We start from the raw sequence: 17,102 nt of genomic DNA on the forward strand, positions 1-17,102 counted from the left end.
CACTGCAGAGGCCCCCACACAGTCCACCAGTGCCTCACATGCCCCACCTGCTCCTCAGGCCCACCCTGCCCCACAGAGGCAGACCCACTCACCTGGTTGCAAAGGTTCTAGGCACCCCACCTATGTGGTCCCACAAGTTGCCTGAGTGCTTGCTGTTCGCTAGGGCCAGTCCCTAGGGCAGGCTGCCTGCCCTGGCTGACGTGGATTTATTCTACACTCTAGTGATTAGGGCACATCCTGGGCTAACAGGCCAGAGGAAGAACTCCAATGGCATCTGCCAGAGTCTGTTTCAGCACACCTGTGCTAGATCACAATAATGACTGCCACCAATGTCTCAGGCCCTGGGGAGGTCTCATCTCTCGTCAAGATGCACCCAGAGCCTATCAGCTGAGTTTCTTTTCATCAAAGGACTGTGCACCTTTCTTTCTGGTGATTTTAGGTTGCTTTCCTAAATGAGTGAATTTGTGTGTGGGCCCTTTAAGAGTCAGCTTTTTTTCCCTTGTGTCCAATAGCTTTTCTGGGGGTATTCTCCATTGTAGTTAGTAGCCAGCAAAGCCAGATATTGTGACACTCGTCTTGGTTGTGCTGTGTCCAAAAGCTGTGGACTATAGTGGTAACACTCTCTTGCTCAGATCCCCCACTCCTCTAGGGAAGGCCTCGTACCTTAAGTTTGCTCCTGACTGGCTGTGAAGCATGGTGGCTAACAAAGGTGGCCTTTTTTCTCTCCAGACAGGAATTCCTGCCTTCCCACCTCGATCAGCACTGTCCCTTGTTGTGGGGGTTATTTTTATCAAGTTTTCAGTTCTCTCTGATGGGTAATTTTTCCAAGAGTAGTTGTAAATTTGTTGTGTCCGTGGGAGGAGGTGAGTTCAGAGTCCACCTATGCCGCCATCTTGACACCGTCTTCTGTCTAGAACACTTTCAACCCCCCAAAGGAAAGCTCATGTACAGTAACATTCACTCCCCATTCCCACTACCCACTCCTCCGCCCCAACCCCGGACAGTCACTCATCCACTTTGTGTCTCTGTGGACCTGCCTATTGTGGATATTTCACTTAAAAGAAGTCATGCATGCGATCTTCTGTGACTGGATCCTTTCACTTAGCATGACGTTTTTAAGGTTCCTCCATGTTGTAGTGAGTATCATGACTTCATTCTTGTTGTTGTTTTGGAAATATTATTCCATTATGTGGATATACCACATTTTGTTTATCTGTCCACCAGTTTATGAGCTTTTAATTATTTCCTTTTTTTTTGCTCTTATGAATCATGCTGCTATAAACGTACATGTACAACTTTTTGTGTGGACTTGTGTTTTCATTTATCTTGGGTATATATCTACACATAGAATTGCTTTTCCAAAGTGTCTGTACCACATTTTACATTCCCATCAGCAATATATGAGGGTTTCAATTTCTCCACAACATTGTCAACACTTATTTTCTACATTGTTTATTTTAGCCATCCTCATGAGTGTGAAGTGATATTTCATTGAGGTTTAGATGTGCATTTCCCTGATTACTAATGATGTTGAGCATCTTTTCGTGTGCTTATTGACCATTTGCATATCTTCTTTGGAGAAATGCCTATTCACATCTTTGGCCCAGTTTTTAATTGGGTTATTTGTCTTTTTATTGTTGAGTTGTCAGTGTTCTCAATATGCTCTGGATACTAGTCCGTTATTAATATACAATTTGCAAGTATTTTCTACCAATTTGTGTCTTTTCACTGTCTTCATAATATGCTTTCTTTAAAGCAGAAAAGTTTTTAATTTTGATGATGTCAAATGTACCTATTTTCTTCTTTTGTTGGTAGTGCTCAGTATGTCATATCTAAGAAACCATTGCCTAACCCAAGGATGCAAAGACATTCTCCAGTTTTTTCTTATAGAACTTTTATAGTTTTAGCTGTAAGAGTTATGTCTGATAGCTGTTGAGTTAATTTTTGTGTGCGGTGTGAGGAAGGGGGCCTAATTTTATTCTTTTGCATGTGGATACCCAAATTTCCCAAGACCATTTGTTGAAAAGGATATTCTTTCTCCATTGAATTGTCTTAGCCTCCTTGTTGAAAATCAATTGACAATAGTATTGGTTATTTAGGAGAGTGTTTAATTTCTCCACATTTATGAAATTCAAATAGTCTTCTGTTGTGGATTTCTAATTTCATTCACTTGTGGTTAGAAAAAAGAGTTTATATGATTCCAATTTTTAAAATTTTATTGAGGCCTTGTTTAATGCCTAACTTAAGGTCTATCGTATCCTAAAGAATGTTCTTCATGCACTTGAGAAGAATGTGCCTTTTTCTGTTGTTGAGTGGAATATTCTGTAGAGTCTGTTAGAGATCTTCGGTTACTGTGCTGTCCTAGTATTCCATTTCTTTATTGATCTTATGCCTCATTATTCATCCATTATTGAAAGTGACATGGTATTAGTTTCTAGGGCTGTGGTAACAAAGTACTGTAAACTTAGTGGTTTAAAATAGGAGACACATATGCTCTCACAGTTGTGGAGGCCAGAAGTCCAAAATCAAGGTGTTGGTAGGGCTGCAACCCCTCTGAAGGCCCTAGGGGAGAATTCTTCCTTGCCTCTTCCAGCTTTGGTAGTTCCAGGCATTCCTCAGCTGGGAGCTGAAAAACTCGGATCTCTGCCTCTGTCTTCCAATGCATCTGTGCATCAGTCTCTGAATATCCCTCTCTTTTCTCTTATAAGGACAGTAGCTATTGGAATTAGGATTGACTCTAAATCGAGGATGATCTCATATTGAGATCCTTAATTTAATTCCATCTGTGAAGATCCTATTTCCTAGTGAGGTCACCATCACAGGTGCCAGGGGTTAGGACTTGGACACATATTTTGAGGGGACACGAACAAACCCACTCGAGAGCTGTGGAAGTCTTCAGCTACTGTTGTTGAATTGTCTGTTTCTCCCTTCAATCTCAGGTTTTCCCTCATGTGTTAGGGACTCTGTTGTTTGGTGTGTATATGTTAACAGTTGTTATATCTTCTTGAGGGACTGACCCTCTTATTGTTATAAAATGTCCTGTTCGTCTTTAACAATTTTGTCAAAGTCTATTTTGTCTAATGTCCATATATCCACCCTAACTCTCATTTGGTTACTCCTTCTATCCTTTTACTTTCAACCTATTTGTGTCTTTGAATCCAAAGTGTGTCTTCAAGTTTTAATCTATACTACCATTCTCTGACTTTTGATTATGGTGTCTAATACATTCGTATATAATGTAATTACTGATAAGATCTGGTTTATATGCCGTTTGATATTTATTTCCTATATATGTTATGTCTTTTTTTATTCTTCCATTCCTCATTTCTGTCTTCTTTTCTGTTAAGTAGACATTTTCTAGCATACCTGTTTAATTTTGCTGGATTTTTTACTATATTTTTTGAGTTGCCCTGAAGTTTGCAATTAGTGTCTAACTCAATTTCAGTATTATATGAAAACTTTTTTCCAATGTTTCTCTATTCCCTTTTTCCTCTTTTGTACTATTGTTCTCATAAAAATTGCATCTTTATTTCTTATAAGCACATTGACACAGTTTTGTAAGTATTGCTTCGTACAGTTGTCTTTTAAAACAGGAGAAAAAAGAGTTACAAAGAGAAATGTTTATACTGACTTTCATGATACCTATGTAGTTAACGTTTACTGGCACTGGAATAAAGATTCCTTTGTGTGCATTCCAGTTACTGTCTGGTGGCCTTTCCTATCAGCCTGAAGGGCTCTTTTAGTATTTCCTATAGAACAGTTCTGCTAGCAAGAATTATCTTATTTTTGTTTATCTTGAAATGACTTAATTTCTTGTTTTATTCAAGGAGAATTTAGGTGTATATGGAAGTCTTGGTTCACTATCTTTTTTGACTCTTTGAAGATGTTATCCTAGTGCCTTCTGATCACCATGATGTCTGACAAGAAGTCATTTGTTGGTCTTATTAGGATCTCCCATACATGAAAAATCAGTTTCCTCTTGCCACTCTCTAGATTGTATCTTTGACTGTTGTCAGAGGGTCTATGCTGTTTTTAGGCGTGGCTCTCTTTGAGTTTATTCCACTTGGAGTTCATTGGATGTGTAGATTAATATTTTTCTTCAAATTTAGGGAGTTTTCAGCCATTCATTATCCAAGTATTTTTCTGCCCTTTTGCTTTGTCTTTTTCTGGGACGTCAATTATGTGTATGTTGATGCACTCAGTTCTGTGACACAGGTCTCTGAGGTTCTGTTCATTTTTCTTCATTCTTTTTTTTCCCTCTCCCTGAGTCTGCATAATCTTTGTTGACCTATATTCAAATTCTTTAATTCCTTCTCTGTCATTTTATTTGGTGAGGAGATTCACCCTGAGCTAACATCTGTCACGATCTTCTTCTTTTTGCAGAGGAAGGTTTGCCCTGAGCTACCTTCTCTGCCCTTGTTCCTCTATTTTGTAGATGGGTTGCTGCCCTGCTAGGCCATGAGTGGTGTGGGTCCACACCTTGGGAATGAACCCAGGGAGCCAAAGTGGTGTGCTGAACTTAACCACTACACCACTGGGGCTGACCCCACTAAGTCTTTCTTTTGCCAGCTCAATTCTGTTGATGAGCCCCTCTGAATAATTTTGCATTTCAGTTATTGTACTTTTCAACTCTAGAATTCCCATTTGGTTCCATTCATGATTTCTTTTCCTTCATTTGTATTCTTTATTTGGTAAGACATTGTTGTTATACTTTCCTTTTATTTTCCAGACGTGGTTTATTTTAGTTCTTTTAATATATTTATAATAACTCATTTAGAGACTTTGTGTACCAAGTCGAAAATCTGTGCCTCTCCTGGGATACTGTTTTTGGCAGATTTTTTTTCCTGTCTATGATGCATACTATTTTGCTTCTTTGTATATTTCATAAATTTTTGTTTGAAACTATGCGTTTTAGATGATATATTGTAACACTCCTGTTATCAGATTCCTCAAAGGTTTATTGTCATTTCTAGTGTCTTAGTGAATTCCCTAAACTAATTCTGCATATTGATCATTCTCTGCAATGTGTGGCCTCTCAGATTTCTGCTAGATTTTTAAAGTTCTTGTTTCTTTTTTTAACCCTGGGAGCCCAGGGGGTCATACCTGGTTTAGGATAATTTAGTGGCCACTCAATGTCTGGTCAGAAGATTTCCTTAAATGCCTTGCCTACGTGCTCTGCACTCCTTTACAAAGGCATCTGTGGGACAAGGCACACCTTCAACCTTCAGGGGCTTACATAACAGACTGAGCTTTCACTTCCTGGTTGCACAAAGCCTCAAGGTCAGCTGGAGGTGAGAGGATTGTGTCTTTCTATTCCCAGGCCTTTCCTGACCATGGGCACATCCTTACGGATCCTGAATTTTCAGGAAACTTTCAGAGCTTTGTCAAAATTCCCTATGGTCGTTTAGTTCTCCAGTATTTCCTTTAAAATTCCTCATACAAGCCCTTGTTGACCCTGCCTAAAATCACAGCCTTAGGCAGCTGGTGTGCGACAGCAGTTTGCTATTGGTTTGGAAATGCCCATGGAGTAGGCATTTTTGTTCCCCACTGAGAGGACCTATTGGTCAAATCAAAGAGCCACCAAATTTGGAGAAGAAAATGTTCCCAGGGAGTCAAAGGGTCCAAAAAAATGCTGACTGTGCTCTAAGGATGATGATGCTGTTAACAGATCTCTGGATGTAGTCAGCTCCCTCTGTTGTCTGGAATGCTGTCAACTTTTGGCTGCTGCACCACCAAGCTGGGGAGAGAAGGAATGGAAAAGGCTCCAAGTTGAAACTTCACAGACTCCTTCCTCTCCAGTCTTATTGAGGGTCAGCAGGTTCTCTTGGATAGGCTATTTTCAGTTTGTTCTGTGGCTAGAGTTTTGAAATGGTTGCTTTTAGCTGTTTTGCTTATATTCTTGTAGCTTTAGAAGGAGAGCAAGTTTACCAAGGTCCTCACTCCTCCATTCAGGAAGCCACTCTCCCGGGACGTGCCCTCTTAATGACAACATGCTGCTAAAATTTGTGTTCACCTGCTCAGCTGAGCTCTTTCTGGGTGTCTGTCTCAGACACTTCAGTTCTTTCTTGATTACATTCTTCTCAGTATATAATTCATTGTCCTGATATGTCCTTCCTCACTCTCTGCTGTCCTGAAATGTCCTGCCTCACTCTATACTTTGCACTAATGGTGGATCAAGAATGGATTCTCTCACTGTCTGTTAGTAGAACCTTGAACAATAGACATAAGCTCTCTATGTCTCAGTAACCAATCTGTGATCATAAGAGAACTTCTTTTTTTATATTTTTTTTCCTTTTTCTCCCCAAAGGCCCCTGGTACATAGTTGTATATTCTTAGTTGTGGGTCCTTCTAGTTGTTGCATGTGGGACGCTGCCTCAGCATGGCTCAATGAGCAGTGCCCTGTCCACGCCCAGGATTCAAACCGACAAAACACTGGGCCGCCTGCAGCGGAGTGTGCGAACTTAACCACTCGGCCATGGGGCCGGCCTCATAAGAGAACTTCTGTATTGTACCATTATTAAAATTAAATTGAATAACTCAACAGCAAAAGACAAATAATTCAATATAAATATGAACTGTTTGAAATTTAGACATTTCTTTGAAGATATGTAAATGACCACTAAGTGCATGAAAAGTTCTTCAACATCATTAGTCAATAGGAAAAGGTAAATTACAAACCACAAAATGACATATCACTTCACACTCATTAGTTTTAATGGTTAAAATGAAAAAAATGACAGATGGTAGAAAGTGTTTGCAAGGCTGTGGGAAAAGCGGAACCCTCACCCATTGCTGGCTGGTATTTAAAATAGTGCAGCTGCTTTGGAAAACAGTTTGATGGTTTCTCAAAATTGGAACACATAGCTACCACTTGACCCAGCAATTCCTTTCCTGGTTATATTCCCAAAAGAAATGACAACATACGTCCACACAAAACTTGTACATGAATGCTCATAGCAGCATCGTTCAAAATAGCCAGAAACTGGAAACTAAATGTCCACCAGCTGATGAATGAATAAACAAAGGGTGGCATAGCCGTACACTAGAACATTATTTAGCCATTAAAAAAGAATAAAAAATATTATTCACCCATGAAAACATCCTGCAACATGAATGAACTTTGAAAATTATATGCTAAATTAAAGAATCCTGTCATAACAGATGACATATTTTAAGATTCCATTCATGTGAAATGTCCAGAATAGGCAAACCATAGAGACAGAAAGTAGATTAATGGTGCTCTGGGGCTAGGGTGGGAGTGGGGTGCCTGACAGTAAGAATGTGTGACCGCTAATGAGAATGAAGTTTCCTTTTTTCTATCAAAAGCATTTTGTTAATATAAAATCACATATTTTTCTTTTTAATATATTTTTAGTACCAATGGTTGCATACCATACGCTTTTTCTGCACTTTGATTTTTTTCATTTAACATCATATCTTGAAGGTTCTTCAGCTATACATATAGAGCTTCTCCATTCTCTTTTATACATGCATAATATTTTATTTGTAAATTTTTGATAATTTCAATAGCTAGCCCTATATTAATGGACATTTAGATTGCTTTCAGTCCTTTGGTTTTAGATACAGGTAGCAATTTTAATGTGGCATTTTAAATTTTTTAAAAATTATTTTTATTGAAGTCATATTGGTTATTACATTGTGTAATTTCAGGTGTACATTATTAGTTTTCAGTTTCTGTATAGACTGCATCATGCTCACCACCAATAGTCTAGTTTTTATCCATCACCATACATATGCACCCCTTTACCCTTTTCATCCTCACCCCATCCCCTTCCCCTCTGATAACCACTAATCTGTTCTTTTTTTCCATGTGTTTATTTATCTTCCACATATGAGTGAACTCATGCAGTGTTTGTATTTCTCTGTCTGGCTTATTTCACTTAACATTATACCCTCAGGGTCATGTATTCTGTTGCAAATGGGACAGTTTTGTCTTTTTTATGGCTGAGTAGTATTCCATTGTATATATACACCAACTCTTGTTTATCCATTCATCAGTTTATGGGCACTTGGGTTGCTTCCATGTCTTGGCTAATGTGAATACTGCTGCATTGAACAAAGGGGTGCATAAGTCTCTTTGAATCGTTGATTTCATGTTCTTTGGATAAACACCCAGTAGTTGGATAGCTGGATCGTATGGCATTTCTATCTTTAATTTTTTTGAGAAATCTCCATACTGTTTTTCAGAGTGGCTGCACCAGTTTGCATTCCCACCAGCAGTGTAGGAGGGTTCCCTTTTCTCCACAACCTCTCCCACATTTGTTCTTTTCAGTCTTAGTGATTATAGCCATTTTAACAGGTGTAAGGTGGTATCTTAGTGTAGTTTTTATTTGCAATTCCCTAATAATTACTGATATTGAACATCTTTTCATGTACCTCTTGACCATCTGTATATCTTCTTTGGGAAAATGTCTTTCCATATATTCTGCCCACTTTTTTGTTTGGTTTGTTTGTTTTTTGTTGTTGTTGAGTTGCATGACTTTATGTATTTGGGAAATTAACCCCTTGGCAGGTATATGATTTGCAAATATTTTCTCCTAGTTGGTGGGTTGTCTTTTCGTTTTGTTGATGATTTCCTTTGCCTTGTAGAAGCCTATTAGTCTGATGTAGTCCCATTTGTTTATTTTTTCTTTTGTTTCCCTTGTCTGAGGAGAAATGGTATTCAAAAAGATGCTACTAAGACTGGTGTCAAAGAGTGTACTACCTATATTTTCTTTCACAAGCTTTATGGTTTCAGAGTTTACCTTCAAGTTTGTAATCCATTTTGAGTTTATTTCTGTGTATGGTGAAAGATAATGGTCTACTTTCATTCTTTTGCATGTGGCTGTCCAGTTTTCCAAGCACCATTTATTGAAGAGACTTTCCATTCTCCATTGTACGTTCTTGGCTCCTTCATTTCATCTCTTATTTTCCAGTTGTTTTATATTTCCATTTCCGTTGTCTTTCAGTGTTTTCAATATATCATTTCACTCTGTCCTCGCCTGTGAGGTTTCTGCTGAGAAATCTGCTGAAAGCCTGTTGGGCGACCTTGTGTATTGTTATCTTCTCTCTTGCTGCCCTTCCTATTCTTACTTTGTCATTCATTCTGGACAATTTTCATAACATATGCCTTTGAGAGGATCTTTTTACATTGATGTATTAGGGGTTCTGTTTGCTTCATATGCTCAGTTCCTATTGCTTCATACATCCAGTTCTATTTGTTTTATATGTCCACTTCTTTCTCCAGGTTTGGGAAATTCCGAGGTATTACTTCTTTGAATAAACTTTCTGCTCCTTTCTCCCTCTCTTCTCCTTCTGGGATACCTATTATCCTTGTGTTACTTTTCCTAATCGAATCAGATATTTCTCATAGAATTTCTTCATTTTGTAAACAAATTTAGTTCTCTCTCTTCCTCCATCTGAATCAGTTCTAGTTTTCTATTTTTGAGCTCACTAATTCTGTCTTCCACATGGTCTACTCTATTTTTAATGCTTTCTACTTTATTTTTTATCTCATTAATTGTGTTCTTCTTCTCCAGAATTTGTTTCATTTTTCTTAATAGGTTCTATCTCTGATGAATTACTCTTTCTGTTCATTAATTTTATTCCTGAGCCCCTGAACTGTCTTTCTGAGTTTTTGTGTAACCCACTGAGTTTCTTCATGACAGCTATTTTGAATTCTGTCTCAGTTAGACTGCAATCTTCTTTGACTGCACGTTTGGTTTTGGAGGGTTGTCATCCTCTTTCCGTCCTTCAGTGTTACTGTACTTCTTCAGAGTGCTTAATGAGTTGATCCTCTGCCAGCGCATTTGTGGGAGTAAACACCTTTCTTATTTGGGTATGGCTTTGATTACTTTGGTTCTGAGCTGGTTCTGGTGGTATTTGAGCCCGCACTTTCCACACTCCACTGCCCCTGCCAGGGGCATTGTCTGTCTCTTCCTTGTGCCACTTGTGCTTCTGAGGTGGCTGGGGCCTTGCTGCTTGTGATGCTGCTGTGGTCTCAGATGTTCCCACCAGGATCACCAGGCTGCAAGCACTTCTGCTGCTTCTGGGGTCACCTGGGCCTCATGTTCCCCCACAGGTTCTCCAGGGGCTTGGCTGCTGCTGCCCTGTGCACCTCCTGTGCTGCTGCGCATGGCTTGTCTGAGGTGTCCTGGGTTCACCAGTGTCAGTGTCACTGCTGGTGGCCTGGGGACCTGGGGACTTTTCTTGCAACCCCTGATGCAGGTGGATGCACTGTTGTGGGTGCCACCACTGGGGCTGGGTCACTGGTTCTCTTGTGGTTCCTGCAGCCTCTGGTCACAATTTATACTCTCCATTGGCTGTGGAGAGCAGGAGCTAAGCAGAGAAAGTTTGTTGTTGCTGATCACTCACGCATCCTTTGGTCTCCAGTGCCCGCTGGTATATTTTGAAAACTCAGGTCACAGTGACCTGATCCAGGCAGGAAAATCCGAATTTTGTATTCTGTCCTCACTGCCAGGGAAGGGAAAACGGGGCTGGGTCACTGGGTCCCCTCCGTGTCCTGAATTCTCAACGTGTGTGCACCGCCTGCCAGTGCTCAGTGTGGGAGGAGGGGTAAGTCATGCCTGTTGTTTCTGCCCCTGCAGTGTCTGCTCACAGGGACATATACCAGTTCAACTAGAAGAGGGGCAGGGACCAAGCCATGTCAGGTGCTTCATCTCCCACAGTCTCTGTTTGCAGGCACATACAGTGGATCCACAGGGGGATGGGCAATGACCACCCTGTGCCTCTAGTTTCTGCCCCACAGCGTGTGCTCATTGGCACATGCACAGGTGTGAGGACCCCTGCCCTGGATTGCTGCTGTGAGGGGAGGGAGAAGGGGCTGCTCCCCTAGTTCCTCTGCCTCCTTGGGGTCCAGTCCACCCACCTTCAGATGTATAGATTGTGGATCTCTCAGGCATCCTGTAACGCTGTGTACGGAGTCTCTGTCCATCAATGGATTTTCCAGTGGGTTGTAACTTAGAGGGAAGACAAAGGGAATAACTCACTCCATCATGATGCTGACATCACTCTGAAGTTTCTTTCTGAGGAACTGAAAATTTCCTAAAGTTAGACTGTGGTGATGGTTGCACAACTCTGAATATACTAACAATCACTGAATGCACAGTTTAAATCCGCGAATGTTACTGGTGTGAAATATGTCTCAATAAAGCCACAAAAATGTTTTTAGACTCAGTGGATGGGTTTTGCAGCAGGTGAAAGATAAACAAATTGAAACCACAGGAAAAACCCTCTGAAGGACCCTTGAAAACTAGAGTCCTGTGAACCTAAAGAATTTACAGACTTCTCCCCTACTTCAACACTGTTTATCTCAGTGACATCCACTTGTTGTTCATATCTCAACTACCCTGTAATTCCCGGGGGGAATCTTCACTAACCATCCTAATCTCTCAGGACCAGAACTAAGTGGGACAGTTATGATACATTCTCATCGCCCCACATTTTGTTTATTGTCACAGTGTGTCTCACTGTGTGCCTCCTACTGATGTGAGATTTCAGGGGCTTAAAACGGTGTTTACTTTGTTCGCTGCTGTATCTTCAGAGCCAAGCAGAACACCTATCACAGACAAGAAACTCAGTATTTGTTGAAGGATGAAGGGATGTCTTTACCTTGTTCTTCTATTTCCCTAAGGACCCATGTATTTTCTATTCTCTCTCTTGATCAGCTGCTGGCTCCGCTCAGAAAGTGGATTTATATGGGGCTTCCTTGGACCAGTCTGTGCCATCTTCTCTGTGAGTGATGACTTCAGAGCATCCTTCATGCTCACCTGAGGGTCATTACAAGGGCAGAATTATAAGGGGGTGGGTGAGCCGGAATGTCCTTGGGTTGTCATGGTTTTGGTTTGGTTTTCTAAGACTGCCCCCAAAACTACAAACTCTAACACTGTTAGGAAATATGAAAACTATGTGGAATTGATGTTGGACGGGCTAGGATACAGAAAATGATTGAAATTTAATCAATAATCCTTCTGTGGTTTCCTGAAGGTCAACTTAGCTTTCTTTCTGATGACCCTCTGGATTTTGAAAAGCAGGCTCTCTCTCCTTAACAGTGATGTGTCCACCCTCCAGAACACAAGGTAAGCCGGAGGAGCAGGTGACAGCCCACAGCCACGTATGGTACCAAGAGTGAAGCCATGTGCCTCAGCAGCCCCTGCTGCCCCTTCTCAGGGTCTTCTGAGAACCCAGAGTAATCAGACCCAGCTATGCTTCTGTGGCAGCCAGCTCAGATTCAGGGGTGTGTGGCTGACACTCTAGCCAAAACGTTCCATCCATCTCTAATCCCAGATTGTTCCTCCCTCAGCAGCAGGAAGAATTGACATTGGTTGATAAACATTCTTTGGACTTTTATCAGCAGTCCCATGACAAAAGTGCAAAGAAGATTTATGTTCCCATGAAGCACTTATAAAAATCTGTGCCTGCTCCCACACCAGCCTACACTTTCATACAGCACCATCAGCTCAGGTTACTTCTCACCCCTTGTCCATTTCCTTTTCTGGAAAAATCCTAGTCAACATCAAACCTAGGAGGTTGGGCAGCCCTTTGCTCCAGGAACCCTTGTGCAAATTTAACGCTCTTTCTTCCATATTCCTATCGTCATCCTTTCCAAATGAAAATAGAATCTTGCCTTTGTTATTTTTAATGCCCAGGCCCCAGCACAGAGCCCGATGCACAGTACCTCCTCAGTAGTGTTGGCTGAGTGAAAATAGGGATCCCTGTGGAGCGTCATAAAATTTTTGAAGCTTACATTTGAAGTATCACTATCGTCCTCCATCTAAATCAAGCTGCCCTCCTGTACCTGAGTGCCATTTCCATTGTGGGGAATCAAAGATCAAAGATGATCACAGCGCAGCCTGAGAACTCATCACCAGCAGAGGAAGGCAGGAGCATCCGTGGGGTGGAGATGTGAATGGCGTTGGATTTCTTGCTCTGGGGGCCTTAGGAGCCTCCTTTCTCCTCCTCCACAGGATGCTGACTTTTAAAGCTACAGCTCAGCTCTTCATCTTGGGATGCACGTGGTGTCTGGGAATCCTGCAGGTGGGTCCAGCTGCCCACGTCATGGCCTACTTCTTCACCATTATCAACAGCCTGCAGGGCGTCTCCATCTTCCTGGTGTACTGCCTCCTTAGCCAGCAGGTACCACTATCCAACTGCCGCCCAGGACTCTTCCCATCCTCACCCCTCTCAGTGAGCTGATCCAGAGTATGCTTTTCCTCTGCAGGTTCGGGAACAATATGGGAAATGGCTCAAAAGGGTCAGGAAAACCAAAGCTGATTCTGAGACTTTCACGCTTTCCAGCAGGACTATGTCTGATGCATCCAGACCCTTCATGGTATGATCATGCGTCGCTCCCAGAATACTTCACCAACTGATCTGCTTCAGCAGCACATGCCTATCACACTGGACAACCTGGGTGAACAGCAGGTCATGCCCTAGGCTGGCTCACATTTTGCTTACTCCCAGACTCGTTCACCATTAGCAGTGGTCTCAGGTTAAACGTTTATTTTTAAAAACATATTTTGCTTTTACTCCTTAGGGAACTGTGTTCATCTTGACTTTTTTGCATCACCACTCCTACTGAACACCTACTATGTGCCATGCTTGGTTAACTAGATAAGCAAGAATCAATGATCCAAAGTGGTGATGCACGTTCTACTCAGAGCCACATTATTCTATCCTTCTCTGCACACACTTCTTTCTTACAGTCACTCATCAGTACTCACAAGAAGGGGGAAATGGAAGGAAATGATGCACATATTTATAAATTAAACAGACATAAGTGTTAGCTGGCATTTTAGACTTTCTTAAAAAGACTTCCTCATATTTTCAGCACCCTGTGCAAAACCACAAGGGAAAAGCAGGAATGGCATGGGATAATTCACAGGAGTGATTACAAAGAACCAACACTTAGTGATTTAAACTTACAAGTCCTTTCACCTATGTTTTCTCAACTCTTCCATCTTCTGTGAAATCCCTTGAGTCATCCTTTCCATTTAAAGGAGTCTAGGATTCTGCCAGGAAGTCCTTGTGCATTTCTCTTGTTACCTTGTTCACCCAGCACTGGTTCCATTGTTCAATCTTCTCTCTCCTCCCCCTTTCTCAAAAATGTTCTCATCACCTATTTCACAGACAAAATCAAAGTCATTACAATACTTTGTATATTTCACACAATCCACTATAGCCACCAAATGTCAGCGTGCATCCCCTCCACATTCCTGTGTCATCGACACAATTCCCTTCTCTTCTCTGAAGACAATGCTTCCACCTGTTTTTTGGATCCCATCATTCCTGCCTTATCAACTATCCTCACATTATTGTTCACACATTCTCTCTCTCTCTCTCTTTCTCTTCCTCCCTCCATCCCTCATTTCTTCCCTCACCTTCTCAACAGTTTTCTTCCCAAAGTTACATAAACAAGTTTAGTTGTCTTCCATTTTGCAAACATGTGCTACTTGGCCCCCTTCTAGCTACCAGTCAAGAGTTAACTTATCTCTCAGTCTCCATTTCCTTGCCTTAAACTCACTTCCTAAGCCCATGCAAATATGGCTTCTTTCCCCCATGATTCCACCAAGACATATATCTCTTAGACCTACAGTGATCTCCGTGTCCCTAAAAGCCCTCTCAGAAACTTCTGACACCATCTATCACTACTTTCTCACGAAACTCTCCATCCTTATCCCCTATAGATTCTCCTTACACACCCCCCATGTCTTCGTTCCATTCTCTGTAGGTTTTCTCTCTGTCTCCTTTATAGCTCTATCCAATGTGTTGGTTCCAGAAGAACTTCAGTTCTCGTTAATTTCTTTCCTCCTAGACGATAGCACCCATTCCTTAGATTCAGTCACATCTGAATGCAAATGATGGTTCTGTATGTTTCTCTAGATCTGAACTCTCCTCTGAGGTCTAGAGCAATATCTCCACTTACTTATTTGACATTTTTGATATCTCAAGGATACCTTCAACTCAGCCTTCCGATATAAGACTTGCAATCTTTATCCTAATCCAGTTCTTTCCCATGGTGTCTTTCTTTCTAAATGGCACTGCATCCATCATGTGGCACATCTTTGAGCTCTGAAAGTTACTCTTAACAATGATCCTACTTCACTTCACAACCTATCTGCTATACAATGCTGTTCTTTTTGGGTTTTAGGTATGCGTTTTTTGGTAAAGACAATTGACCCTGAGCTAACATCTGTTGCCATTCTTCCCTTTTTTTTCTCCCCAAAGCCCCAATACATAGTTGTATATCCTAGTCATAAGTCCCTCTAGTTCTCCTATGTAGGATGTCACCACAGCTTGGCTTGATGAGAGTGTGTAGGTCTGCCCCCAGAATCTGAACCCGTGAATCCCCAGGCTGGTGAAGCCCACTGCACCAACTTAACCACTATGCCACTGGGCTGGCCCCAATCCTGTTGTTCTCATCTTCTCAATCTGTCCCCAATATGTCCAGCTGGCTCAATCACCATCACCCTCTCCTTGGGCAGGCTGCCATCTTTACTTGCCTGAACAACTGCACTATCCTCCCAACTGACCACCTTTTTCTCCTCTTGTCACCTTCCAATGCATCCTTTACATAGCCGCCTGAGAGATATTTTCAAAACACAAATAAAATCATGTCACTCTTTTGTTAAACTCATTACTAGTAGGATCAAACCCCAAATCCATAATCAATGAGAATTTGCTTGGATTGTCTCCTGATTACCTCTCCAGCTTCGTCTGCCGCATACTCACCGTGATTCCAGCCACATGGGATTTCTTTGAATTCTTTATATTCACTGTGCCTCTTTGGAACAAAGGCATTGCATATATTCCCTCTTCTTGAAACACTCTTACATCTTCCTTGACTCAAAACTATATAGGCCTTCAGATCTCAGCTCATGTGTCAATTCCTCCAAGAAGCCTTCTCTGCCTGCTCAGAATATGTCAGAGTCTCTGGTTTTTCACTCTGATAGCCACTGTGCCTTTCCTGAAGAGCATCTGTCAGAGTCATTTCATTCTGGTTTTTCACTATCTGGTTAATGTCTGTCTTCCCTCTAGATCTGAGCTGCAGGAGGCACCATGCTGCTTTTCCTTCCTATTGTATCATCAGCATTTCACACAGGGTCAGGCCTATAGAAATGCTCAATGCATAATTGCTGCATGACTGATCACATTAATGAACGAAGAAACTGCAGCTGCAGAAGAGGCAGGAACTGTCTTGTTTTCAATCTCTCTCCACGTCTAACACTTCCCAAGTTACTTACTGAACAAATGAACGAATGAATGAATGAACTTCCTGATCATGATGGAGGTAGAATATTAGATTAAATTATTGATCAGTTTAAGATGCCTCTTTCTCTTGGGAATTTCAAAATAATTCTCTGCCTTAGTTATAGTTTTGTTATTAATCATCATGCCTACCTGTTAACACCCTAATATTTCTTTATGATCAAAGAGCTTTGTGTATATCTTGGTTCCCAGACTGAAACAGATCTGGAATGAAATAGCAGCTCTACCAAGTACTTGCCATGTGAACTTGGTCAAACTGAGAAACATTTTAAGTCCTCAGTTGCCCCCTGCATCTCTCATGTACAAATGAGACAGTTTTCAGACTCTCGCCCAATCAGAACTAATTAATTGCTTCCATTTGAGGCTTTCAAGTGAATCGTGCTTTGGTGGGAGGGGGATGAACATGCCCCCAACAGTAAATGTTGATTTGTCCAAGGATGCACAATGTAACTGAGCAGGAGCGAATGCAGCATCCCTAAGTACAGCTGATGTTGAACACGTAAGGGAGGGTCCCACGGATCTGAGAGGCTCAATTCTCGCTGTACCACAGGCCTGTCTCACTCGAGGTTTGCACTCATTCAGGAAGAACATAGCAAGTAATCCACGCCTTTCTGTTTAGAGGGATGCTAACAGTACCTGTCCCTCGTGTTCTTGAGTCAGCTCAGCCTCAGCGAGGCCGTATCCTCATCCCTGGGAGCTAGTTCCCAGGAGTCCCTCAACCAAATCGGAGCTGCCCTCACTCCAGAATCCCAGAAAACTGATTCTTCCACATCTATACTTTGAATGTATTTATTCTCTATTGCTGTTGGACCAAA

The 17,102-nt window shown here is 41.6% G+C and overlaps 1 protein-coding gene across 3 annotated transcripts in view; it reads left to right on the forward strand.

Annotated features, from left to right (window-relative positions):
• LOC106827561 (adhesion G protein-coupled receptor E2-like) overlaps window positions 1-17,102 on the forward strand; it is a 40,642-nt gene that overhangs the window by 20,763 nt on the left and 2,777 nt on the right. For 2 of the 3 annotated variants that reach the window (XM_044752535.2, XM_044752534.2), the window contains 4 exons: window positions 11,688-11,754; window positions 12,007-12,098; window positions 12,987-13,155; window positions 13,241-13,351. In XM_044752535.2, the coding sequence (XP_044608470.2) occupies window positions 11,688-11,754; window positions 12,007-12,098; window positions 12,987-13,155; window positions 13,241-13,351 (439 nt within the window). Of the gene's footprint in view, window positions 1-11,687; window positions 11,755-12,006; window positions 12,099-12,668; window positions 13,156-13,240; window positions 13,352-17,102 lie in introns of all 3 variants that reach the window. The other variant, XR_011496227.1, reaches the window with a different exon arrangement.

Source organism: Equus asinus, chromosome 20 (assembly GCF_041296235.1).
Source record: "Equus asinus isolate D_3611 breed Donkey chromosome 20, EquAss-T2T_v2, whole genome shotgun sequence".
NCBI lineage: Eukaryota > Metazoa > Chordata > Mammalia > Perissodactyla > Equidae > Equus > Equus asinus.